The sequence below is a fragment of the Hippocampus comes genome, unplaced genomic scaffold (genome assembly GCF_001891065.2).
Source record: "Hippocampus comes isolate QL1 unplaced genomic scaffold, H_comes_QL1_v1.1 scaffold246, whole genome shotgun sequence".
In the NCBI taxonomy this organism is placed as follows: domain Eukaryota; kingdom Metazoa; phylum Chordata; class Actinopteri; order Syngnathiformes; family Syngnathidae; genus Hippocampus; species Hippocampus comes.
The window spans coordinates 6,788-33,689 of record NW_017806220.1 but is presented as its reverse complement, the minus strand read 5'-3'; the positions used below and the strand labels follow the sequence as shown (position 1 = coordinate 33,689).

At 42.4% G+C, this 26,902-nt stretch overlaps 3 protein-coding genes and 1 non-coding gene across 9 annotated transcripts; 2 read left to right on the top strand and 2 right to left on the bottom strand.

Moving 5' to 3' along the window:
* Positions 1 to 579: 579 nt before the first annotated feature.
* Positions 580 to 4,874, bottom strand: snx15 (sorting nexin 15). 2 transcript variants are annotated; one of them, XM_019856130.1, is made up of 7 exons: positions 4,683 to 4,874; positions 4,142 to 4,304; positions 3,804 to 3,919; positions 3,366 to 3,618; positions 2,959 to 3,120; positions 2,669 to 2,863; positions 580 to 923 (listed from the first exon to the last, which is right to left on the bottom strand). In XM_019856130.1, exons 1-7 carry the CDS (start codon positions 4,773 to 4,775, stop codon positions 808 to 810), a joined length of 1,098 nt encoding a protein of 365 aa, XP_019711689.1. In that variant the 5' UTR covers positions 4,776 to 4,874; the 3' UTR covers positions 580 to 807. The 2 variants fall into 2 exon arrangements, with proteins under 2 accessions (XP_019711689.1, XP_019711690.1); XM_019856131.1 differs by lacking the exon at positions 4,683 to 4,874 and adding an exon at positions 4,562 to 4,660.
* A 603-nt stretch (positions 4,875 to 5,477) lies between these two features.
* trnam-cau (transfer RNA methionine (anticodon CAU)) lies at positions 5,478 to 5,549 on the bottom strand. Its single transcript has one exon. It is a non-coding gene; the product is annotated as a tRNA-Met (tRNA).
* Positions 5,550 to 7,285: 1,736 nt separating this feature from the next.
* On the top strand, positions 7,286 to 14,975 carry slc3a2a (solute carrier family 3 member 2a). Of its 4 annotated transcripts, none has more exons than XM_019856128.1 (12): positions 7,286 to 7,416; positions 7,520 to 7,681; positions 8,383 to 8,588; positions 9,175 to 9,359; positions 10,026 to 10,199; positions 11,217 to 11,311; positions 11,403 to 11,542; positions 11,937 to 12,046; positions 12,121 to 12,320; positions 13,143 to 13,223; positions 13,304 to 13,614; positions 13,654 to 14,266. In XM_019856128.1, the coding sequence occupies exons 3-12, from the start codon at positions 8,398 to 8,400 to the stop codon at positions 13,718 to 13,720; spliced, it is 1,554 nt and encodes a 517-aa protein (XP_019711687.1). In that variant the 5' UTR covers positions 7,286 to 7,416; positions 7,520 to 7,681; positions 8,383 to 8,397; the 3' UTR covers positions 13,721 to 14,266. The 4 variants fall into 4 exon arrangements, with proteins under 4 accessions (XP_019711687.1, XP_019711686.1, XP_019711685.1 ...); XM_019856127.1 differs by having other exon boundaries at positions 7,495 to 7,681; XM_019856126.1 differs by lacking the exon at positions 7,286 to 7,416 and having other exon boundaries at positions 7,427 to 7,681.
* A 2,161-nt stretch (positions 14,976 to 17,136) lies between these two features.
* LOC109507055 (uncharacterized) lies at positions 17,137 to 24,106 on the top strand. 2 transcript variants are annotated; one of them, XM_019856205.1, is made up of 12 exons: positions 17,137 to 17,538; positions 18,487 to 19,361; positions 20,148 to 20,245; positions 20,325 to 20,497; positions 20,785 to 20,924; positions 21,003 to 21,106; positions 21,178 to 21,238; positions 21,457 to 21,545; positions 21,682 to 21,822; positions 22,430 to 22,530; positions 22,614 to 23,004; positions 23,731 to 24,106. In XM_019856205.1, the coding sequence occupies exons 1-11, from the start codon at positions 17,522 to 17,524 to the stop codon at positions 22,954 to 22,956; spliced, it is 2,142 nt and encodes a 713-aa protein (XP_019711764.1). In that variant the 5' UTR covers positions 17,137 to 17,521; the 3' UTR covers positions 22,957 to 23,004; positions 23,731 to 24,106. The 2 variants fall into 2 exon arrangements, with proteins under 2 accessions (XP_019711764.1, XP_019711763.1); XM_019856204.1 differs by having other exon boundaries at positions 17,138 to 17,538; positions 22,614 to 23,000; positions 23,727 to 24,106.
* Positions 24,107 to 26,902: the final 2,796 nt, after the last annotated feature.

The window sequence follows — 26,902 nt, the reverse complement described above, 5'->3', positions numbered from 1 at the left end:
GGTGACAGGGAAAAAAAAAAGAGCGTGCTGACACTCTCAGCATGCTAATGTTATTCCTCCGTTTCATCCATCCATCCATCCATCCATCCCTCCCTCCCTCGGTCTCTTTGTCCGTCCACGTTCTCGCTCCACACAGGTGAAGCGGCGCAGAGAGAGAGAGCGAGGTAGAGGGATATGTAACAGGATAGAGCAGCGTTATCGCCCACTTTCATCCCTTCATCCTCTCCATAGTGCTCAAAACAAAGTGCCAGGGAAAAAAAAGATGAATAGAGACCAAGGGGGGTGTTTCACTTTTTCCAACCCTTCCAACAATAAATGGATGATCTCTGCTTACCCTCTAATCGCATCCCTCCTTTCCCCCTCCGTTATCTGCTGCTCCCGTACGAGCGTTCTTTCCTCTGCTTTTGTCAGCTCTCCATCTGTCTGTCCTTCCACTCATCCTTCTCTCTCCAGGAAGGCTGTACTATGCCTCTGATCTGCTCCCGCTGCTACCTCACAAGCCGTCAAAACCCGTTTCTCCCACCCTCCTAACTTCACCTTGCAAATCTCATTACATCTGAAAAGAAGCACTCTGTGACACAATTTCAAACAGTATTTATTATGAAAACAGTGCAAATGACTTCATACACATAGTCAACAAGAAAACATGGGAAAAGGAGTCCGTGTGCCCATTGCGAGTGTTTATATTTTTATACATTTTGGTCCAAATGAGCCAGTGGCCACCTATGCTAGTGTTTTAAAGTGACAGTCCTGAGAATCTGGAGATTCTTATTGCATGTTTATTTTTTTTTCTCCAATGTTTGGTCCTTACGGGTCCTGCGCATGTGTGGGCGAGGTGCGTCCTTCCAGCAGCTTCTCCGCGTGTTCCAGATACTGAGCAATCCTTCGGACGACAGCCTCCTTTCGCGCTGGATCTGGATCGTCTGAAAACAAGAATTCACAGTTGAGAGAATCTCAAATCAGGTTTGACATCAAGGCAAGACAAGGCCACTTTATTTAAATAGGAGCACATTTCACACATGAGGCCACTCAACGTGCTTCACGCAACACCTAAAAGACATGATGAGGTTCAAACACATTTACCAACAAAACTTTTAAAACAAAGACATTTAAAAGCCAGGGGAAGAGATTAACTAAAATATCATAGACATCATAGAGTGAATTTTGAAAATGCTTGAAAGGCCTTAATCAAAGGTATGAGAAAAGTGCATTGTTTTTAATCTGAATTTAGAAATCATTTAAACTTGAGGTTGACATCGCTTACGTTGGCAACTTGTTCCGTTTGTGTGCGGCATAACAGCTAAATGTAGCTTCACCATGTTTGCTTTGAAACCTGGGCTCCACTAAATGACCCGTGTCTGCAGACCTCAGAGCCCTACTCGGTTTATAGTCAATGAGCGTTTCCTTCAAGTAACAAAAATCCAAACCATTCAATGATTTATAGCGCAGTAGCAGAATTCTAAAATCTATTTGAAAGGCGACTGGGAGCCAGTTTGAAGCCTAAAATGGTGAGGGTGGTCGTCACAGTCTATTTCAAAAGGCTAAACCCAGTGGGGTTTCCCCACAAAGGCCACCAAAGATAAACCATGACAACATGAGACTACACGCTTCATTCTGTTCGTCTGTGAAATTAATTTGCAGAACAGAACCAACTCTAAATCCATTTAGTGGAAAACAAAAAGCGGAACCTTGGGGTCAGCCAAGTTCAAATATGGTCAGACATTGCTGTGAAATGGGCTGCAGCGCTTTCTTGAGTCAAGCTTCTGACTGAACCGCTTAATTTACTCCTTGGTTGCAGTACAGCGTTTCTACCAATAGAGGGTGCTAATAGACAATGACATCTTCATCGGGAGCATGACTTATATTTAGTAAAACATTGATATGACATTCAGTCAACTGTCAGCGCCATGTTTAATTTAACCTATTGGGTGTCGGCCAATTTAGAGCATTAATTTTGTTTTTCATGTAAACAAAGAAACTACCAAATGAAAAATTGGACTCTATTCTTTAATCACAAAAAAGTTTAGTTTCTACCTTACTCCATTTTTTTTTTTAGTACGCGGCAGTAGGAAAAGGGTTGGTTCACCCAAATCACCCATTTTGGAAGCAAAAGAAATGTTTGATCAACAGTAACTTTGATGCTAAAAAAATTTATTTTGCTTTGGTGATGTCTCAAAAATCTGAACAGTCCTTTTGTTCTATAAAATACTTCTATAAAAATACAAACAGTGAAAATGTGCTGTTGATGGCACAATATTATATCAATAATTTACAAATATTCACCAGTGTAACGTTTTAAATTGAACAAACTTTAAGAACTATTTGCATGCTCTTTAGTAGTAGTAATATTTAGTAGCTTGTGCATTCATCGTGCCATGCATATGTGTACAATACACCATCGCTTCTACTTCTAAATTTAAATAATGTCGGTCTTTCTTTCTTGTGTGACATTCTTTGTTGTCACTTTAATGTGACAAACACTTTATAACAGTCAAATTTCTAGAGGTCCAGCAGAAGAAGAGACCAAAAGCTGCGCGTGCTGACATTTTTTTTTGGGCGGGGAGACGGACTTCTGAGGGGGATTCATGGAAACTGAACAAAGGAAGCTCCAGAACCGTGATTCAACCCCCAATCTACAACTATAAGACAAGACATTCTGTTCTCTCACCCTTCACTCCAGTCATGAGTATGTCTACCACAGTCCTGTATCCAGAAAGGGCAGCGCTCGCATCTCCCTCCGCCTCCCTCGAAATGGCACACGTCAGCTCAGCGCTAGCTCGGTTCAAATACGTCGCCTCGTCTGCCAGGTTGCTTATCGGCAACAAAAATAACTCGGAATGGTCACTGCGAGGTTTGCATCTGTCTGCAACGGATGTAGAAGTGAGTGAGGAGAAAGAATCAGTGTTAAGTCACTGCCAGATTTTTCTCATTTCAATTTTAGGCTTGTTGCGTGTTCACCTTGTTTATAACAGGGATCAAAGACAGCCAGGTCATTGTCAGACAGCACCGGACATACATCCGCATTTGGTGGCAAGGTGCACCCTTCCGCCACTGTGTCAGAAAGTGACTCTACCTCCTCCTGAGAGAGTTGTGATGTGTGCGTTCTGGCTGGAGAAGTCACTACAGGTGACAGAGAAGATTTTATTAACAACTGTTAACCTTCCCACATGTTGTACAGTGAAAACCCATTTATTGTGGGGGGGCATATTAGCAATGCTATTACAGTATTTCTAAACAACTGCTGCTTTAACACATGGAGCATCAACACATACAAACAATACTCACCACAGTGGACTGTAAAACCCATTTAAAAAAAGGAGCTGAAAAGTCTGCAATATCGCGGTGGCACAGAAGATGAACCGTACCTCTGTCATCCAGCTCGGCATCCACACAGATGTCTCCTCCCGCTTCACTCATCTCGGTGTAGGCCTCGGTCGCCAATTCTGGCTTTCCCACGTCAATCCCCAGGTTGGTGCCCAGGTCCTGGGGCAAAGGGGGCGCCTCCCTGCCCGCCTCCTCCTCTGCCGGCTCGCAGTCTGAGGCTCTCCGCTTGGGGAGGGGGATGAGAGGAGGAGGTAAGTCAGGGAAGGGCTCATGTGGTCTCGTGACATCTCCATCCTGAGGAGCACAAAATAGAGGCCGTGTTTGTCATGCGCTCATCGTCTACCCTTAACAAATAAGACAAAATTTAAACGTCGTTTTGTTCCTTTACTCCAGCTGTTACTGGAAACAATGAGCTTGCTGGAAAACCAAAAAAGTTTTTATTTTGTTGTCACATCCCTACTTTGTTTGTGTACACTGACCCTGAAGAAGTCTCGGAGCTGTGGGCTGTTGTAGAGTGCAGGTATGCTCATAGAGAACACGAGCATGTCTTCCGCAGCCTTCCTCCTCTCCTCAATCACAGCCTCATCGAACCTTCCTAGAAACACAAATGCAGGTTTAATTGGTGGTGACGAACTGTAATTAGCAATGACAGAAGCGCAGTTAATATAACAATGATGGAGTGATGGACTGATGACACATTTGGTCAACTTGAAATAATAATGTACTGATGATGTAATGACGGACTGATGAAGAACGGGTTGCGCGGCCGCTGACCAATGAGGAGTCATGCACCGGCAAAGTTTACTGCTGTGCCCACCTCTGCCAAAGATTTGCGCTGGTGGAAACGGCGGGAATTCCTCGTCTCTTCGGAACAGGTTCTTGTGAGTGTTGGCCAGCTCGGTGTGAAGCTTCTTCAGCTCAGAGTATCTCGTCCACACGACCACCTCCTTCACATCCTCCGGGCAAGGCTTGGGCACAAACTAGATGGTAAAAGAACCAAATTCATGTTGAGTATGAACATGTATTTGCTACATTTGAGTGCGGGTGAGCAAGTCAGGAGGTTGGATTTGCCAAACAAGATCAAGGCCACCGTCACGAATGTTAAGCTATGAACAAATAATAATTCCCTTTGTGTCCAAAGGAATTTCCAAAGCACTTCTCATTAATTAATCACAAGTTCTCTACACTAAAGTGACTATGTGCCACACTTTGCACGTAAGAACAAAACTTGACTCACTCGTAAAAATGACTTTGCATCGAAATCAGGAAGTAATAAAATCATTAAAGTCTTGGTGTAAACAGGTAATATGGCACCATCGTGAGTGATTACAAAGTAGTTTTTGCAGAACGTAACTGACCCGTCCAATAACTTTGTACTCCGTGTGTCCTTTCTCGTGCGTGCGTACGTCAGTGACGCTAAAGAACCGGTAAAATTCTTCTTTCCGTGACATGTTCGATCTTGTCGAGAAACAAAATCAAAACAACACGTTCGGACAGAGAGCACCAGTTCCCCCTTCGCCCCACGACTGACTTCCGGGTTTCGCTTACGTAAAAGCGTGCGCGATGACGTAGGAAGTTAAAATCGAGGCAATATTTTTAGTACAGTATTCTCCTTTTGGTTATAGATTACATTGTTATTTTCCTTTATATAATCCATGTACAGCACTTTATATATTTGATTGATCGATTAGTGATACGTGCAATCATATTAAAAATCTAATTTCCATAGTGTTAATATAGTAAACCACAAAACCACTTGTTTTCGCTCGAGCTAAAAAGGGACGGTCGTCCGGCGTAACAAAGACCACCTAGGGGGCGCTCAAAACAATAATATAACGGCTTGAAGTCAAACCATTGTGCTTGTCAGACTTTCATCCAACTAATACTGAAGTATTTATTTTCACGTTTCTTTCAGAAACAGTCCCTTACAAGCTCCGTTTTTTCAAAACAAACGGGAAAAAAGAACGTTTGGGGCCTCATCCTGTTTTAGACAACAGAACAAAGAGAGCAACAACAAACATACTGGGAAGTCCACATATATCTCGATGCATGTTTTCCGCTCCCAAACCCGCATTGATTGTTGATAAAACAGAATACACAATTATAAAAGCGGAACAACGATTTTGATTTATTTTGTGACGCTGAAAATAAAATAGCAGAGGATGGTTTCGATCCATCGACCTCTGGGTTATGGGCCCAGCACGCTTCCGCTGCGCCACTCTGCTTTGACGTATGCGATGTCTTAAATATATTTAATATAAATGCAGTACGTGTTAGAACCCGTGCAAAATGAGTTGGTTATCAGTGAAAGGCCATAAAGCAATAACATGACATCACAACCCTTTGACTTTCTTTGTTTTATGCCATAAAAGTCCTCAACGGATGTCTTAATCTGTGGACAGTGTATTCTGCTATTGGAATTCAGGCCACGTTGGAAGAAAAGTTCAACTGTGCTCCAGTGTGATCGGTAACAATTACTTGAATACACAGCCCCTCAAATGGGAGGCCAGTCTAAACCGGTTTTGTGTGTGCGTGTGTGTGTGTGAGAACGTTCGCCTTGTGCAGGCAAAATAAACTCCCTCAGGGGGATCAGACAGGAATTTCGAGCGAGGCCCTGCATGTGGGCGCTCACGTGCATCCGCCTGGTCCTTCAGATTCACTTCGTACGCACCCACACATCTGAAATAACCTTTTAAAGGCTTATTCTTGCCGTTGTTATTGTCATGAAATTGATTTTTGCAAGCTTTATGCTGAAAAATATTTTTCCTTCATTCACCTAGTTCGCAAATTCCAAAACATATTGATTCGCCCCCTGCCCTTCCACTCTTTCCTTGAGCGCCACCTCGTCTCCTGGTTGATCTGTTCTCTTCCTGATATCTTTTATCGCCCTACAAAGATGCTGAGAATTGTGAAAAAAAAAAGTAGTTTTCGGCAGGGCGGCTTATGTGTACTCGGTCAACATCTCTGTTACAGAAACTCAGCCAGGCGCACACAAACACGGGTGCTAGTTAAAAACAGCAACAGGTGGCACGTGTATTTGGCTTCTCCTGTCATGTCCAAGTCACATGTGTTTGATTTTTTTTTTTTAATGACATCAGTACACATCATGTTCCTGATGACTGAATTAAAGCTTAAAGATCACTACTCCCTAGGGTTTGGTGATGAACATCGATGAATTGGTTTCATGTGAAGACATATTCCAATGCATAGGCACAGAAAAAAAGGAGTTAATATCCATTTCACCATTACACTGTAGTAAAATTGTAGTTGATGTAAATAGCAGGAGTCTGTAGAGAGGATTTTCCAATTTGCCAGGGCAATGAATAAGAAGACGGTGGGTGAGTATCGTCACCATCGTGGTTAGCAGAATTAGCTTTGGCTATTCCGAGCGCCATTAGCTTAAAGATTCATAGCGGCGGTACCTTCGAACTGGCAACATGAAGTAGCCAAAATGTTATGTCTAATAATGCACAGACAACCGTGTGCTAACAAGAACTTTATTTGTCATAGGTGGTGTTTAATCATCGAGACAAAGTAGTAAAGTATATTTGTCGACTAATCGGTTGAACCCCAGTCAACTTACAAACCGATACTGCAATGAAACCAGAAGCCCCAAACACGTTATATGTCCACTACAAAATAAGATAAAAACCTTCGAAAAAATACACAGATTAAAGACATTCTCTGGCCTTAATTCTGGCCATCTGTGTTTTGAGTTTAATACGTCTATACGCCCCCCGTCGAGTTCAATGCCAAGAATACACGACAGCGGTACATCACATGTCATTTCTATTGGACCTTTTCCCAGAACTACACTTGGGTCAATGTTAATCATTTCAATGTCATTACTTGCATATTGTTCACTCTGCGGTGCTTTTCAAACTTCAACCGGTGATCCAATCAAACAGTTGAATGAAAGTGATTATATTTGGATTGACTTCGTCACAAGTTCAATTGAAACGTTTGATTGCGTCACAAGTTGTTGACCAAGCTCTTAACAGTGTTTGCTTTAGTACGAGCGCGAATCCTTCCGACGAAACCAGTTTTTCCGGCTTTTCTCAAACCGGATCAACGGACACGCAGGACAAACTAGTACGTAGTAGCAACTACTGATACAGCGTATCCGTTTTAAATGAAATTGTGCTAATCTGCTCGAAATAATTTTTATAGGGCGTCGTGTGTACTTGTTTTCTAGGAAGAGCGAGTCGCCACCCACAGAAACGACGGGAGGAGGGCTCGCTCGCGTCTTTCTAGGGCAGCTACATAAACACACTGAGCTTCTTACCTCATCAGATTACAAACTGCCTGGAAAGGATCGGCAAAGTACAGCTACGGGTTCATCATTTACACAACGCAGGTAAATACAATCATTTTATTACCAGTTTTTACCAACACTTTCCTATAAACGAACACGTGTCTTGATGACGTGTCAGTTGCGTCATTCTTTGTTAACGTGTTAAAAGTAGGGGGACATTTTATTTATCGGGAAAAACTGCCCCCTCAATGAGTAATCGGGCTGTCCATTCGACGCAATTGTTACAAACATTTTAATATATATATTTTTTTATTCAACCATTGGCTGGTTTGCACGCTAGCTAGCAACTTGGCCTCGTGCAACGTTCACAAACAATTACATCAGACAATTACTAATTGTCTGCGACGCACAGGTTAAAACAGATTTATTATCGAAAAGGAGCCTCTAAGTAGGAAAGTAGAGAGCATTGAAGCTGTAGCGTCTTAAAAAAAGCGACAACAAATTCACAAAAGGCCATGAAATTGGATTATTTTTTGAATGACTCAAACGCTATACTGGCTCTAAAAGCCATCGGATTTTTAGAATTTGAAAAACTTTTGCTCTAAACGCTGTTAAAGTAACATTTTATAACATCTTAATACTTGGTCCAAAGGCCATTATAGAGGATTTTAAACATTTCTATTATCCACTGATATTTCATCTCTGGTTCCATCCAAAGTCAAGTTTTGTCCAATATGACCCCTGAAGTTAAAGCAAAGTCATTTTGCCTTAACAACATCCACTCTGTGAATGTTTTCCCTCAGCACTGTACAATAAAGATGAACTCTGACGTAGACATGAAGGATGTGGAGCTCAGTGAGCTGGACACTGAGAAGCAGCCCATAGCAGCCGATGGGCAGGCGGGCAGCAGTGAGAAAAATGGCAGCGTCAAGGTGAAGATTCCTGAGGATGAAGTGGCTTTCACAGGCCTGTCCAAAGAAGAACTCATGAAGGTGGCTGGCACTCCAGGGTAAGAGTCTCAACTCAACTGTATTTCTTGAGCACTTTAAAACAGCCATCGCTGTATACAAAGTGCTGTACATGGAGCAAATATCATATACACAACAATAAAACAAGAAATTAAGAAATGAAGACAGTGGAAACCACAAATCAGTAAAACTAAGATCAACTCTCTGTCATGCCGAGTCAAATGCCAAAGAATACAAATGAGTTTTGAGATTTAAAGATGGGCAGCGAGGAGGCTTGCCGAATGTTCAGTGGGAGGTCATTCCAAAGAGAGGGACCAGCAACGGAAAAGGCTCGATCCCCTCTGAGTGTTCATAGTCTAAACAGCCGGGGGTACGTTACAGACCCACACATAATCGGCGAAAGTTCATCAGATAGACGTTTTTTATTAAAACGCATTTCTTAAAGTATTACAAAGTGTTCTTGCTTCAAGCTGTTTACTTATACTGGTAACTCCCTGTTTAAAGTTTACTATCAAACTGATATGTCAAACAAAAGAGAATTCAACATTGCATATTTCAACAGCAAAATGTTAATCTAGTCAGTTCACGCTGCACCCTTGACGTTTCCTTTTTTTTTTTTTTTTTTAGATGGGTGAGGACTCGCTGGGTGCTGCTGATCCTCTTCTGGCTGGGCTGGTTGGGCATGCTGGCCGGAGCCATCGCCATCATCGTCCAGGCACCGCGTTGCAAACCCATCCCAGAAATGAGGTGGTGGAACCACGGACCCCTTTACCAGATCTCCGACGCCGAGGCTTTCTCTGAAGGATTGGCAGGTGCTGTATATTTTGCGTTGTGACTCAACATTAAGATTGCGAGGCACCACATTGACCCTAGATAACTTCCTCAAAATAGCTAAAGACCGCACGTGTCCTGGGAGAAGGCTCCAGTTGTCACAGGCTGGCTTCATACTAAATTGCTGACACATGCGGTGTCTAAAGGTCTCACAGACACTAAAACGCCTGAGTCATTTCTTTAGTATCATGAGCTCTGATATCAGCTGAAGGTTAAGCAACTCGGGCGTTTTTTTATGCGTGGCTAGCAGCTATTCGGTTAGACTTCTGCTATTTTACAGCTTTAGCTCGGCTCAGCACTTTGATTTCCACCCTTGGGTCCTCCTTTCAGAGGTGGGGGACTTTTATTATGTTGCTGGAGGGAGGCCCGGCCGTTCCGACCGATCTTTGGCAGGAGTCCAAGCACCACCCCGCATGTGACTTGTTCTTTTTATTATGTTGCTGGAGGGAGGCCCGGCCGTTCCCGACTGATCTTTGGCAAGAGTCCAAGCACCACCCCGCATGTGACTTGTTCCCCCATGAAAGATCTTTTTGTGCTCACGTGGTCGCCAGACGGCAAGGCGGAATTGTTCACATCTTTCCGCCTCGTGTCAACACAAGTGACCTTCTTAACGTGCCAACATTCCCTCTCCTCTTCTGCTCGTGCAGGTATTGAGAAAAAGCTGGACAACGTCAATCAGCTGAAGGTGAAAGGTTTGGTTCTCGGCCCTCTTCACACCGTGCAGACCGACCAGCCGAGCACTCTCGACCTGAAACGGATCGACCCGACTCAGGGAAGTGAGAAAGACCTGATCACTGTGCTGGAAAAGGCCCACAAGAAAGGTGGGTGCTCAGCCATGTTTCATGTGCTGATTAACAATCGGGTCAAACGTCGCTCGTCACAACTGTGGAGCACCACAAGGAATCGACATCCCATTTTAAAATGATTCAAATTGGCTTTAGTCATAGTTTCAAAGGTACCAAAATGGATAATCCCAAACTGCTTTAAAATCCTTTTTGCAAAATCAAATTTTACAATCTATCTACAAAAAAACAAAACAAAAATAAGACATTCTTCCCTGACACAACTTGCCCATTTCCGATTTATCAGGGCTTTGGCGCCTTTTTCTTACACCTTGGGTTGTGACCGAAAAAGACCCCAAAAAACATGACGGCTGATATTTGAATCAAATACAGTATTGTTGTTCAGTCAGAACACTTGTTAAACACAGAAAATAATCCTATTTCATTTACGGAGGGGGTAGACGTGTTGCTTCTGTTGTGTTGTACATGACAAGGTGGTAAAGTGGTATCAGGTCTCGAACCAGGGTTGGAATAGTTTTGGATTTTTCAATGTAGTTGGTTTTCATTTCGCTTTTCAGCTCAGTTTTAATGAGTTTTTAGAGCAGGTTTGTTAGTTTTAATCAGTTTGTATTAAAAAAATGCTTAATAGTAGTTTCGTCTTTGTTCGTTTTAGTATTAGTTTTATTTTTTAATGCATGGAGTATTTCTCAAGTGCAAGATGAACAAAAAAGGGTCTTTATTTCTTGTGTCTTAAAGCCAATGACAACTCTCAAACCGACCTTCCTTCTTCTGTACCGACGTACAGCAATACCAAAATAAATTACTTCAAAATTATTGTCGCAGATGAAATCAAATGCCATTTTTGCAAGTTACAGTTTTAGTGACTTTTACTGATATAAGTTGTAGTTTCAGTACCTTTGGTTTTCATTTGTTTTTTTCCAATTGTAATTTGTTTTTTTGTCAATTTTTATTGACGCTAATCTTGATCGGCACCGGTGTCGTTAGGGAAGCGTCGCTAATTTCATGTGAATTTGAGAGCGCTCCTTCTGATTTTAGGTATTTCTGTGGTGCTTGACTTGACTCCAAACTACCGGGGAGCCTCCCCGTGGTTCAGCAGCAGCGACCTCAACGACGTGATGGACAGCGTCCAGGTAGAACCCACTCACGGCTACGCAGTCCACACAAACAAACTCCTCTTGGTATTTCACGGCAGCTTAACGTCTCCCACGTCTTGCCTTGCAGATGGCGGCGGAGCACTGGCTCAATCTGGGCGTCGATGGCATCAAGGTCTCCGACCTCGCCACGGTCTCCAACTCTTCTGACTTATCTCGTTTGCTGGCCGTGGTTAAGGGCAATGACACCGAGGACGACGCCAACAAAAAGTAACAGCGCTTTGCCGCAAAGTAAACGGTTTGAGTAGGCGTTTTAGATTTACTTTTGAATACGCAGGAAGATGGGATTTGAGATGATTTCCAGGGCATATGAGAAAGTTTACGTTTGGCAGGTAGACGCTGTGGCGCAGCGTGGAATGAAAAACATTCCAGCGTTGTAGGGGAGGGTTACCGAGAGACAGACTGGGTTCAGCCAGCGGCTTCAAAGTGAGCCCTTGTTTACCCCGCTGGAGAGGGATTTTTACACAATGGCCTAAAAAGTCGGCTGGTTCTTAAATTTATTACATCGAGTACACCAAAAAAAATATGAATAACTTAATTGCAAACTCGTAGTGATGACCAACAGCCTTTTTTGTCTTGGCTGAACTGGATCTCATTTTTCCAGGATGCTAATGGGCGTGGCCAAAGGCGTCTCACCCGTCGAGATCTCCCGGCTGCTCAACACCTCCGGTGCTGATCTGGTGCTGTCGGACCTGCTTAGCGCCAAAGGTCAAGGTAGGTCGTGAACGCTGCACGCTCGCCACCTCCGTCCACTTTTTGCAATTGACAGCCAATTGTTCACGAAAAAGGTGCGGAGCGTATCAAGATGCTGAACGACCTGCACTCCGAGCAAAGAAGTCTGGCCTGGGGTCTGGGCGCCGCCCAGCGGGAACAACTATCCAAACGGGCCGCGTCTCGGGCGCTGATCCGCCTCTACCAGCTGCTACTCTTCACCATGCCCGGAACGCCGGTCTTCAGCTACGGTGATGAGATTGGCCTTCAGATACAGGTACGGCCATTTGAAGATTTGCTTTTTGCTTTGTTTTTTTGGGGGATGTTCCAGACTTGCTCATAATAGATAAAAATCCGTGCTATGGAGCAGTGTTTGCCAAGCTTCATCGAAACAAGTTACATATTTTGCATAGGAAAAACATCACAGCATACTAACAAACAAAACAAATTAAATCCTGCCAAGGATTATGTAATGTTACCTTCTGCCATCTAGTGGAAGAGCTTTGAATTGTTTTGCAAGTGATTAAAAAATAATGTTGCCCCATGAATGGACCCAGGTTGATAATCACTGCTGTAGAGAGACCAAATCATTATTTTTTTTCACCTTTGCTAAATACTTTAAGCACTTTTTAACCTCTTAAAACAGACTTTCTTAAATTAGTTCTGGGCTGCTTGTCACACCCAGTCAAAGTTGACTGTTCCACTGATGTGAAATAAAATCAGCCCTTCTATGTTTAAACATGAAAATGTTCTACATGACCCGCTTTCGTCCCACAAAATTGCTAGCTTAGGGCTAACATAATGCGAAACACCATACAGGGGCTAATGGAAATTAGCATTGCTTTTTATGGTAATATAAGCAAGCAACTGCTACTACACGGAGCAACAACAAATGCTGCGGCACAACGTGGTGCTACAATGAAGGCGCACAATTTTAAATTTTGACTTTTCAAAAAAAGAAAAACGAATGAAAGGAAAAGTCCTTGTCAGTGAACGTTCACAAGTACTATTTCAAACCTGCAAAGTAGCACAGGCATGAGTTACCTGTGATATAATGTGGAACACTCTCAGTGTAACGATGTGTTTGTACCCCTATCAGGGTGAAAAACCTCCCAAAATGGTTTGGGACCTCGAGAAAGACACTAAGGCTGAAGGAGCCAACGTCAATGAGACGACAGAGGTCAGCGCTCAAAGAAGCTGAGTGTTTCTAAGTTTGGACGTTTTGAGTTTTCACACCTGCCCCATTTTGCCCCCGTGCAGGCCGAGCGCGAGGAATACGTCGCCGTGAGGACGTGGTTCAGATCCCTCAGTGACCTGCGAGGCAAAGAGCGCTCCCTCCTCCACGGCGACTACTACCCTCTCCAGTCCTCCACGTCCTCACTCGCATTCCTGCGCTTGTGGGACCAGAGCGAAAGATTTGTCACGGCGGTCAACTGGGGCGAAGCCTCAGAGACGCTCCGGCTCACGCTGGCGTCGACAGGCAAGTTCAGCCACGCTAGACTGTTTTTGATTTATTTGCTCCCCCTGTGTTTTTCTCCTTGGCGTGTGTACACTCACCGTCAACAACGGGGCGCTCGCTTAGTTGGGCGCTACAGTGGAGGATTTAACGCCACAATTGCGTACTACCGTAATTTCCGTAATGAATGTAGTCTCCGGGTTTGCTGGTATGCTTTATGATCAACGTGAGTTGATAGTTTCAAAACATACCAATAATGTGTAAATGCTTTTAAATTCAGGTTATAAACCCTGCTTTTCACACTTTTTTTTTACTTGCCTTTTTATTGCCTTTAACTCTTTTGTTTGTAACTGCTTTTACCTGTTGCACTTTTTTATGATGTGAAGCACATGGAGTTCACTTGACTGAAAAAATAAATTTAGTATAACATACATAGATAATTAACAGAAATTTCACAGCGTCCCTACATGAAATTGCAAGGACAAACAATTCTTATTAGGTTAAGATGACTCTCAATCTGCACAATTGCTAACAACATGGCGTTATGTCCGCATAATAAGATGTTGCCGATGCTAGCAAGCTAATGTGGCTAACTGCTCCACAACCGCATGGACCATTGTAACTACAGGATACCAGCACAGATTATGTTAGTTCCCTTTTCGTTATTAGCACAGCGCTGAGGAGTCATAAATGAGTTAAGTAAGAAGGAATTATAAGGCAATTAAGATGACATTTAGCTGGTTTGCTGCGACCCGAAACATAAAGCAGAAAAAATGAGACAACATCCGTCCGTCTTTGCGCATATTCTAGAATTATTATCGACAATCATCATTGAAATGTTTAATGCATTTCAAACAAATCTCTGAATTCACTTTACGACAATTATTTTTTTTTTTACCCCTACAGAAGGAATCGAGTTACCAAAAACTGCTACGGTCAAGTTGTCCACGGATCCAGAAATGGAGGCAGACTCCACAGTCGACTTGGACAAAATCACTCTGGGCCCTGGACAAGGTGTCCTCCTGCATTTCCCCTACACGGGCTGAAGATGGCGCTCAGTTGCAAGAAAGTCACCATTAGATTCAATCCGTTGTTTTACAAAGAAGGTGGCTTGTTTGAAAGATTCACAGCATTTGTCTGGACAGGTTTCACACAACTAAATTTGATGAATGAATTATTCAATTATTGCGCATTGGCCAGTCCCACTTGCATTTCTTCAAAAGCTGGCTACGTTTCAGACATGCACTCAGTGAAAATGCAGATTGTTTACAAAAGTTTAACATTCCGTTATTGTTGTTTGGCTATTTCTCTGTGAGCTGTTTGGATTATTTTTTTAAAGCAATTTTTAGTCATTTTGTTGTTTGGATATCAGATTGAAAGTTTTAGCCTGCGAATCATGTATGTTGTTTTCACACTAAAGAGTTCCTGAAGAAATGTCCGCAAACGGAAAGGAATAAACCGAAAGTTCTGTACTGACTTGCGTCTACCTATCGTGTGTGACAAACTGAATGCACCACATGTTTATGCATTGCTTTGTGGCAGATCACCTTTCAAAAGTACACAAACAAATGTGTTCAACAGTAAATTCAGTATTTGTGTTCAACTTCACAGCATCTTCTCAAATGTCAGAACATTTGGAGGGAACTGTTAATTCAGAGCCGCTGTGGTGTCGAAAGGGGAACTTTGTAGGTTACAAATGAATCAAACCCGACTCGTCGCCTTGGCCGCCTCCGTGCACACCCGAGACCGACTCTCATTCTGACTCGCACCTTAATCTGACAATTTGAGTAAAATTATTTTTTTAATCAGAAGATGATGATGAATTATCACCTAGTTCGTTTGGTGGCAGTAAATGTTTTAACCTCATACTTGGTCTGACTATTCTTGCAGAGGAGGAACACACCTTGTCTGTCTGTCATCACCTAGTTAGTTCGGTGTGGCAGTAAATGTTTTAAACTCATACTTGGTCTGACTTTTCTTGCAGAGGAGGAACACAACTTGTCTGTCTGCTTTTTTTTTTTTTTTAGAATTTTAAAGTAAATTTGGTACATTTTTTGGTACTTTACGTCGCATACTTGTGCCCAACAAGAACCAAACAACTTTGCTTTCGGGAATACCCATGCTACTGTACCTTAATGCTAACACAAACACACTATATATTCTTTACTCTGTTTAATTCTTTACATTTATTATGTTACCACTCTGTTTTTATAAAATACAAAATTAAAGAGTGCCATAATGTTGCTAGAAAAAAAAATTTAACAATAACATGGTGAGCTTTGTAGAGGCAATGGAATGGATTCCTCTAATTTTTCTACTAGTAAATGGGAAAAATTACTTCGTTTGTGAATCATACTTGGTCTGACTATTCTTGCAGAGGAGGAACACACCTTGTCTGTCTGTCATCACCTAGTTAGTTCGGTGTGGCAGTAAATGTTTTAAACTCATACTTGGTCTGACTTTTCTTGCAGAGGAGGAACACAACTTGTCTGTCTGCTTTTTTTTTTTTTTTGAGAATTTAAAAGTAAATTTGGTACATTTTTTGGTACTTTACGTCGCATACTTGTGCCCAACAAGAACCAAACAACTTTGCTTTCGGGAATACCCATGCTACTGTACCTTAATGCTAACACAAACACACTATATATTCTTTACTCTGTTTAATTCTTTACATTTATTATGTTACCACTCTGTTTTTATAAAATACAAAATTAAAGAGTGCCATAATGTTGCTAGAAAAAAAAATTTAACAATAACATGGTGAGCTTTGTAGAGGCAATGGAATGGATTCCTCTAATTTTTCTACTAGTAAATGGGAAAAATTACTTCGTTTGTGAATGGCTTTAGTTGGAAACCATTCAGTGGATGCGATTACATTCAAATGTCAGTGTACAAAATAAAAACTATCAATTTGTTTAGTTACGTGAATTTTGTCTCTATTTGTATCTCAATGTCAGCTTAAAAGCTAATTCCACATGCAATACAAGAGTGATTTTTAAATTCTAATTACCGCTTCTACACCAGCTTGCTCGAAAGGTAGGCAATATAAGATGCACATGAATACATCTACGTTTCGTCGTCTATGTAGATTTTTTTGGGTGTCTGCAAATCATTGAGTGTATTCAGGCCGTGTTAATCACTTGAATGTAATGTTTCACGGCATTTAACGATTCGTTTTTTGCTACCTGCTACGTGATTGCTAGCACATTAGCATTTAGCAGGCCTTGTTCTCCATGTGACTTTCCACGTTTCAGCCACACACTTATGCTTGACTTAATTACAATAAATTAGGGAGATAGAGTGAAGAAAAAAAAGACGATCTACATGTTTATCAGTCGTTGGTTATTTTATTTTTCAGGTGTTTACTGACGTATACGCATGTCCAGCAGGTGGTGCTGTTTCACCCGTTGACTTTTCATTAAAACTCGTTCAGAGGTAAGGTGGCCTCCCAATCCGGTTATTATTCGTTCTTTCCATATTCAAGTGGCAGTTGCTTAATGAGATCAATTCATTACTCGCGGTGCCAGATGAGTGCAGGTGACAACAGCCAGTAACAGAAAAGAAGAAAGCAAAGCACAGTTGGTGTGAAAAAGTGGTAAAGGAAGACAACGAGATGGAAAGAACGGGGTGGGGTGGGTGGGGGGGGGGCATGTCGAGTTAAACATAGCCTAAAAGAGGGAGATCATCAGTGTTTGTTTCCTCAGGATGTGGTTACCACGACGACGAAAAGGCAAAGCGGCAACATCACTACACCGCGAGTCGCTTCTGACACCTGTCTCAAGTGTTAAGTGTGTTTGTGTGAAAGAGACAGCAATGAGTGCGGTTTACTGTGTATACGGCAGCTGCGCCTGCGTGCGCCTTTTGTCTTAATTCTGCGTGACACTGCGTTTGTACTCATCATTTTGGGCGTGTGCAAACTTTCAGGTGACGCACAAAAAAGAGGCCGCTTGCGCAGAGAAGATAATCTCGACATAGGCCGTCAAAGACAAGACAGCAGAGAATGAGGACAACCTGCACAACACATGAGCGCCGAAAACTGGTAAAAACCCAAACGACCAGAAAAAGGCTACCCGAACTGCATGCAATTTGTCTTTCCACTCTTCTGCGCTTTCTGTCCTGTCTTCCAATGGTGTCTGCTGACTTCATGCTTCATTACCACTAAACAAGTTGTATTATTTTTGTTCTTGCTTGTTCGCTTAACTTGAATTGTTTGTGATCAGCTCCATGAAGTGCTTTGGTGGATTTTACTATCCTTTCAGTTTCAGTTTGTGAAGATTTTTGGTCATGCATAATCTGCAAGTTTCTCAGTTTTTAAAAGTTGTGTGTACACGCTTAAAAATGCCAGGTCGAAAGTAACCCAAATTGGGTGACGTAGCTAACCCAGCGCTGGGTCCAAAAGGCACAGGGCCACTGCTGGGTTATTTATACCCAGCACATTGTGTCAACATTTTTTATCCAACAAGGGGTAAAAATTACCCTACCAAGAAACGGGCTACGAGGTTTTCAGTATAATAAATTTTACGACCAACATTTTCACCCAGTCAGGGGCCGCCACAGCAAGTCACTCACATGATATATTTAACGCAGTTTATACATCAAACGTTCTTCCTAAAATTTAACCCGACCATTTTATCCAACCATCACTGTGACTTGAACCCCACCCCTGTGGCTTTTAAAATAAAATGCAAGAAAATGAAATCCCCAAATAAGTTCGATACATGGGCCTCGGTTCACCCTTTCAGCAAGTTTCTTAAAACACACTGTAAACACAGCAGGATATGATTAATGTATTTAACCCTTTCAAGGACAGCGGTTACTACAGTGGACAGCCTGTCATGTTATTGTCATGTTAGGGTGCATGAAAGGGTTAGAGTTGCATTTGGAAATTACATATCATATCACACCCAATTTTTTTTTTTTTTAATTAACGCAGCTAAAATGCTTCATAAAAAAGCATAAATTTGCATTTTTTCCTCATCTCTCCTAGTTGCAGTAAGCAAGCAGCCACAATGGATGACTTTTGGTCCACTCAGGAATTTTCCAATCGCCATCCCCACCACCTCCAAAGACCCTCCTTCCACCCGTTCCCTGCGGTGGACTCCCCCCAGGACTTCCCCCAGCAGTTTGCAAGCCAAGAGAAAAACCATGTGACGTCCTTCTTTTCTGCAAGACGGAGCGCGACTGCCTTCGATTGGTTTGAGAGCGGCGAAAAAGAGAGAAGCTGCGACGATGCGGAGGCGGGATTTTACAACAACGGTAACTGGGACGTAAACTCGGCTCAGAATTTTAATCCGGCTTTGAGTAAATGGAGACAGAGTATCGGAGAGTTCCAAAATTGGGATTTGGGGTCGAGCGGCGAGACCCCCAGCCCGTTATCGGAGGTTTCCTGGTGCCAGTCCACTCCGCTGAGCCAAATAGTGCTCCCTCAAACTTTACCCTCGCTGAATCCTCCCCAGGTGCCAGCCACCCAAAAACCGGACGCCGTCCTAGAAACTGTACCACACAGAAGCATCCTCGAGAGTCATTGGCCCGTTTGGGGGGCCAAAGGAGAGCACTTTGGGTCAGAGAAGTTATTCAATCCCAACACCTGCTTGTCCGCCGCGCCACCCTTCCCGTTCTCTCACCTGGAATCCTCCGTGCTCAGTCCTCCTCTCACGCCTTTGCCAGCCCCGTCTCACTCACCAGCCATGACGTGCAGCCAGTCGCATTCGCAGGGAGGAGACGACAACTGGCCGCTCCACTTTTTTGTTTCCAACCCGCAGCCACTGCCGTCGCGCAACTCCTCGGGGATGATGTGGACGTTACCCGCCGGGTCGGACGGGACAGCGCAGGGCAACCTGACAGCCTCGCACAACATCAGAGGTACGATCGGTTGACAGACGTGTTCCTGCTGGAGATGTGAAAAGATTTTTGAATTGTGGACACATAATCTGTTTTCCCACTCTACCGTGCAGTTAGCGAGCTAGCAGGGTTGAACAATTAATTGAAATGTAATCAAAGAAAAACGATTAATGACCCCCACTTGGAATTTACTGTAAAACTGATCACACAACAAAAAGAATTTCACAAATTACATATTTGAATACAAGACATCATTTTTATATTGAAAAAATCGCCAGTGCTAATGCTAGCACCCAATGTAAAATCCCATTGAACAGCTAAGAGAGAATTAGCATAGATCTCCAGGAGTAATATTCCTTCAAACAAAAATTAGTCACGCACAAAAACTGGAGGAACACATACTGAGAAGTAATATAAAAATACTCAACGGCATATATTCTTCTTAATCTGTAAAAAAAAAAAAAAAAAAAAAAAAAAAAAAAAATTAAAATTGTATTAATAAAGCTGTAGATAAAAAATGCTATTAATTTCATTGATGATGCATTTTCATTCCAGTGAAATTCCGTTATTTTTATTTTTGGATTCTTTTTCAAGTTATTATTTTTTTTGGAGTTTCGGTAGTTTAATGAACACTACATTTTGAAATCAATGAATAATCATGTATATTCATCGTGTTTTCAATCTCAAAATAACTGTGACTATTATTTTTCTCATAATTGCCCAGCCCTACTAGCTAGCTAGTTTAGCCTTCGCCCTAAAAAAAAAAAAAAAAAAAAAGTGTCTTCCATCTTTTCATACAATTTACAGAACAGCTGCTCTCACTTGGAAAGTCCTCTCTCAAATCACGCAGAAACCCGAGTCATGCAGCACCTAGTCAGGCGACTGGAAGTGTTTCTTCCCATTGGGTAACCAAGTCGCAGCCCATTTTGGGCAACAATTTTTTTTTCCGGCAGCAACACACTCACCATCTGCTTCTTCTTGTAGAAAGCCCAAACCTACACTGGAACTCCATTTCCCAGTCTACTTCACTCTAGCCAAGAAAGGAGAGCTCACTATACACCTCGGCCCCTCCTCAACCCGGCCCGTGAAGGGACAGGCCTTTATTCCTCCTTCTCCTCCATTCAGCCAAGAGAGAAGGATCCGCCAGCTGCGGAAGCGTAAGTCTATTCAGCAATCAAGAAGGTGAAAATGTGTGTGTAAAATCTGTAAAATAATAAAAGAAAGAAAGGCGTATATTCATTATCCTCTGTGAAGAGCGACTGTACAAAAAACCCGTGTGTTTGTCCTATCTGGTGACGAAGAGGTGCGCACCAGAATGAGCAGCACAATGTGCCACTTCTCTTGCTTTGCCTTTATTCATTCTCAATTTTTCTTTTCCTGGACTCATGTTTGTATCATTGTTTTTATTTTGAGACGTTTGACAAATGGTCTTCTTTCTCCTCAGAATGATCAATATCGGCAGTGATTTCCAGGCGGAGGTCCCCGCGCTGAGCTTCGGCGAGAGCGGGGAAAAACTGAGTCGGGAACAGTCTCTGTGGAAGTCATGCGAGGCGATCACAGAGAGCCGCAAGATACAGGAGCAAGGTGAACAGTCGCCCGAGTTGGAATAGTCTGAATATTCGCTCGGTTTACGACACAAAGCATCTTTTTGTGCGCGCTCAGTGGAAAAGCTGCTGCTGCTGAGCAGCTCCAGTTGCTTTCCAGGAGGGGGCAGCAACATCGAGCTGGCCCTGCACTCTCTGCACGCCTGTCAGACCAACATCATGGTAGGTGCAGTCTGTGTCTTTTCGCATGTCGGTCATTGCATGTCTCTCGGCTCAGCTGCTCTCCCATGCAGGCGGCGCTGGAGATGCTCCTGCTAACAGGGACATCACCTACAGAAGACTACCATTATGCCGGTAACCTTTAACCTCCACCGACACATTCTGTATGCATAGACCCTCCCCACAGCAAGTGACATTGGGCTTTAAAACAACTAATTAGTCGGCAAAGGAGAGCCTGTTTCCCACTGTGTGTACAAAGGCGGTCTTTGTGCCCCAACCCCCCACCTCCCCACCACCTTTCCCCTTGTTGTGTTTCACTCTTACAATTCCCCATTTGTCATCTCCTCGTTCAGGTAGTGACGTTTGGACCGAGAGTGAAAAGAGAACCTTCAACGAAGCCCTGAAAACTCATGGAAAAAACTTCTCGCTCATACACAAAAAGGTATAACCCCCCTCCCCCTGCATATTCATGCTTCACTATTCAGTCACGGTGCCAAAGAAAGTGTCATCAAGCAAGCTGTTTAAGAATGGACGTTTTCTTGCACGTTGCACACTTGGACAGCTTTTGTGTGTTGCAGGTGAAGACGAAAACGGTGAACCAGTGTGTGGAGTTTTATTACCTCGTCAACAAAAGCCAAGCGAAGCGGCACAAATATACAAAGCTGAAGAGTCACGATGAGAAGGGAGGGGAGTCGGAGCGACACAAGATCACTCTTGTTGTGAGTACTTAAGTGTCAGAATTGATGCTGAATTACGGCTAGGGCCCGACTCATAAAGGCTGATGCCGATTTCGATATTTTGGCAAATTAAGATAAAATAAGATAAGACAACCTTTATTTGTCTCACAATGGAGAAATTCCCAATTAACAGCAGCAAAATTATGAAAGGGAGAAGTAGAAGAACAAAAAGTATATAAATAAATATAAATGATCAAATATAGATATAAGCATATTAAAATGTTAATATTAATAATAATAAAAATTAAAAAATATATTAAAAAATTATTAATGAATGAAAAACAATCCACAATGAGTAAAATGACTTTATTTTTTGGTCCCTTAATGGTTGCAACACCAAAGATATGAATTACAGGGACATCATTTAGTATTTGTCACAGCTGAGAGAAAAATCAGCAAATATTGGATTTTTTTTTTTTTGTAGTTTCAGTTAGTTTTTATTTTTTCATAAATGCATTTTTGTTATTATTTTATTTCGTTTCGCCAAAATGCTCTTTCTTTCCATTTTAGCTTTAGTTATTTTGTTCGTTTTTGTGAACAATAATCACCGTGGTCGGGCCTAAATCAAGGCTGGTGCTATCTTATGCAGGACATTGCCGCCTCCCCGCCAGCGGAAAAGCAGTCTGGACCGGAGGAGGTGTGCCCTGGGCTCCCGTTGGCCGGCTCCTTCCCTTGCACAAAGTGCGGCAAGTGGGTCAACCTTGTTCTTTTTTTTTTTTTTTTTTTTGGATGCCTTGTTGTGATCCGGTAATCATTTTCTCTGTTTGCTCCAGAATGTTCAACAAGGTCAAGTCCCGAAACGCTCACATGAAAGTCCATCGGAAGTTTTCAAAGGCCTGGCGCAACAATCTCCTGGTTCAACACTTGACTCCTGCGGTTGACTCCTCAATCGACGACTTCTACCGTCAAAGCAGTCACAGCGTCAGTCCTGAACTTTTTGCTTGCCACAGCGGTAGCTTGCCGGTCACATCCACCTTCACCGGCGACCCAAACTTTTACGTAAGCACCGTTGTCGACGCTGATGATTCAAAACCAAAAGAACCCCCGCACGCTTCAGTTTTTAACCAGTCGTGGCACTCCTTTGCAGAGTTTCAAATGGAGTCTTACGTACCTTAAATTATGTGTCATTTCCTGCATCACAGTAGTTGAGCGTCACCGGCAAAAAATAGCTTCGGAATCCGAAAGAAGCATCCCAATAACGGAGCAAAGAGTGCAACATTTCAAGACGCATGTTATGCAGTCAAATTGTTAAACATTCGACGGCGATCCACCCACGATGGTGAGCCACATAAAATAAGAATAAAACGTGGCAGTGGCGTCACTTGCAAGTGACCTACCGTTCATGAAAACTCACGAAAAATTTTCAATCTAAAATTGTAAAAGCATTTTTGTCCATGAAATGAAATAGAAATTACATAAAAAAAACTACAACTATTTGAAAATACATCTTACAAATACAAAACTATAGTATAATTACAGCAAATGATATTTCATAACTCGGAATGACTTGCACTTGGCAGCTGTGCATTAGCAAGAGCTAATAGCTCGGATTTCTTCACCTCTTCATGTGTTGGAGACCATGTGAATTTCAAGGCCTGACCAAACTTTTGCCCGCTATTGTATTAAAAAGTTAAACAAATAAATAAATAATCTAATACTAAAATTAAGCAAAACTAAACAAAAATGACCCATTTTTGGGCTAAAAAAATTTAAACGAACAAACTTGCTCTGAAAACTAATTCAAACCAACTGAAAGTCAAAGTCAAATAAAAAAAAAAAAATCTGAACTATTATAACCCTGGGCTGGAGGCATTTGGATGTCTTGTCTCAGTTAAATTCAAAGTAGACTTTGCAGGGTAGTTTGTTTCCAATCCCTTGGTTTTGTTCAAAGTCTCTTTTTGTATTCTTCTGCTTCCACGCAAGCCATGTTTGAATGTGTATTATAAGCGTTTGGACATGGTCAGAATTGTATCGGAGCCCATTGAAGGGTGCAGGTCTTTCGAATCTAGTGGCTGCTGAATGTTTATTATGTACGCATTAGATTGCTTTTTTTTTTTTTTTTAATACAGGCTTACTACCAGTTGTATCTCAATTTACAGCATGCTTGTCATAATTTGATCCTGTATCTAAATGAATGCTGATTACTCTGTCGGTGCAAGATAAGTATGTCTGCGCTGTATGTGACCTCGTCATGACATCGCTGCAGACAGCAGCCTTTGCCCTATTTAAACACCCCCCCGATTAAAGTCCAACATTCCCATCTGCTGCCATGTTTCTCTTTTCTTCTGGATTCGACTCAGATCTGGTCTCACGTTTCCGTGCCAGTGTGATCGCGCTTATGAAAACCGATCCGGAGAAGTCAGGTCACATGACACCCGCCTGACAAAAATGAGGAGCGCTCCTGGCTTGTTCTTCTAAGAGTGCAGGATACACCTGATGTGCCAAAGGGCTTCCGAAAATTGTCAAATAACACTGATGAGAAAATTCTAAATACCGACAGCGTGCCAGGGTGTTTGCTCACTGGAATCCATGTGGCTAGGCCACACTGTGCCAAGCTCAATGATATAATCCGCAATCATCTCTCAGTTTCTGTGAGTCTTTTTACATTGTAAATATGTCTCTAATCCTCACGGGTGAAAAGAAGAAGTCAAACTTGTGACAACAACAATGTGTAGGGTGTGCCCACTATTACATGATGGAATGCCAACAGTGTGGGGAGGTTGGCGTTAATTACAGGCTTTGAGGCAGCAGCAACATGGACGAGGAAAGAGAGAAAAGCAAGCAAAGATCAACACGTGCACGCGAGACGGAAAAGTGGGTCAATGAATGTTGGACGGCATTTGAGATGATCATTTAGTTTCATTGCTTTGTGCCGCGGATCTCGACTTGTTTATCAAGAGCCAGGTAGACAGCAAACGCGAGTACGGCAGTCATGAGTTTGTGTTATGTCACAGTCCCTGGCAGTTGTGGTGCTAAGAAACGTTTTGTTTCGTTCGCGTTTCATGTTGCAATTGTCGCAAAGCGTGTGAATGTGAAATATGTTTTTTAGTCTCATAAAGGTTGGGAAACCGCTGGGCACAAAAGTAGGCCCACACCAAGTTAATTAAGATCACTTTTGTTGAATGAATTGAATGAATAAAATCCTGTCTACCCAATATTTGTAATATCCCACTGAGATGAAAAATCTGCTAAGGTAAAAAAAAATTTTGTGAACGCGAAACGAATATTATTTATCCTGTTTATTGGTCCATGTCGGAAATTTTTGCAGTTTACAATTAAATTATGTGTGTAACCGTATTGCGTGTGTATTTTGCATTGCGTTTTTAAGGTTCTGTTTTTCTGAGTATTTTGACAGCATTTTTAATCAAAAAACAGAAACTTGAAACAATACATATATTAAAAAAAAAAAAGAGAGAAAAGAAATCATTGAAAAAACGTTTTTATCCCCCACAGAAACTAGTCACAACATTCCATCATGTCTTCATTCAATTCATGACACGCGTACAAATTTATCAGAAATGCACCAAAATGCCTCAAATATTACATCATAACATTCATAACCCGCGCGAGCCCGTGACGCCGCGCCCTCCCCTCTGATTGGCCGAGAGCCGAGAGGGCGTCAGGTGACGTCAAGTGCCCGAGCAAGCGGGATCAGAGTTTGTGCTAGAAGGGAAGAGATTAACGCAGCCAACCCACCCAGCTGCTAGCATACACCTGATGTGCCAAAGGGCTTCCGAAAATTGTCAAATAACACTGATGAGAAAATTCTAAATACCGACAGCGTGCCAGGGTGTTTGCTCACTGGAATCCATGTGGCTAGGCCACACTGTGCCAAGCTCAATGATATAATCCGCAATCATCTCTCAGTTTCTGTGAGTCTTTTTACATTGTAAATATGTCTCTAATCCTCACGGGTGAAAAGAAGAAGTCAAACTTGTGACAACAACAATGTGTAGGGTGTGCCCACTATTACATGATGGAATGCCAACAGTGTGGGGAGGTTGGCGTTAATTACAGGCTTTGAGGCAGCAGCAACATGGACGAGGAAAGAGAGAAAAGCAAGCAAAGATCAACACGTGCACGCGAGACGGAAAAGTGGGTCAATGAATGTTGGACGGCATTTGAGATGATCATTTAGTTTCATTGCTTTGTGCCGCGGATCTCGACTTGTTTATCAAGAGCCAGGTAGACAGCAAACACGAGTACGGCAGTCATGAGTTTGTGTTATGTCACAGTCCCTGGCAGTTGTGGTGCTAAGAAACGTTTTGTTTCGTTCACGTTTCATGTTGGAATTGTCGCAAAGCGTGTGAATGTGAAATATGTGTTTTAGTCTCATAAAGGTTGGGAAACCACTGGGCACAAAAGTAGGCCCACACCAAGTTAATTAAGATCACTTTTGTTCAATGAATTGAATGAATAAAATCCTGTCTACCCAATATTTGTAATATCCCACTGAGATGAAAAATCTGCTAAGGTAAAAAAAAATTTTGTGAACGCGAAACGAATATTATTTATCCTGTTTATTGGTCCATGTCGGAAATTTTTGCAGTTTACAATTAAATTATGTGTGTAACCGTATTGCGTGTGTATTTTGCATTGCGTTTTTAAGGTTCTGTTTTTCTGAGTATTTTGACAGCATTTTTAATCAAAAAACAGAAACTTGAAACAATACATATATTAAAAAAAAAAAAGAGAGAAAAGAAATCATTGAAAAAACGTTTTTATCCCCCACAGAAACTAGTCACAACATTCCATCATGTCTTCATTCAATTCATGACACGCGTACAAATTTATCAGAAATGCACCAAAATGCCTCAAATATTACATCATAACATTCATAACCCGCGCGAGCCCGTGACGCCGCGCCCTCCCCTCTGATTGGCCGAGAGCCGAGAGGGCGTCAGGTGACGTCAAGTGCCCGAGCAAGCGGGATCAGAGTTTGTGCTAGAAGGGAAGAGATTAACGCAGCCAACCCACCCAGCTGCTAGCACGTAGCATTAGCCGCTCGCCCACTTCAGCGTGTTTGACAGCGCGCCTCCGTCCTCGAGTCCTCCCGCGGCCA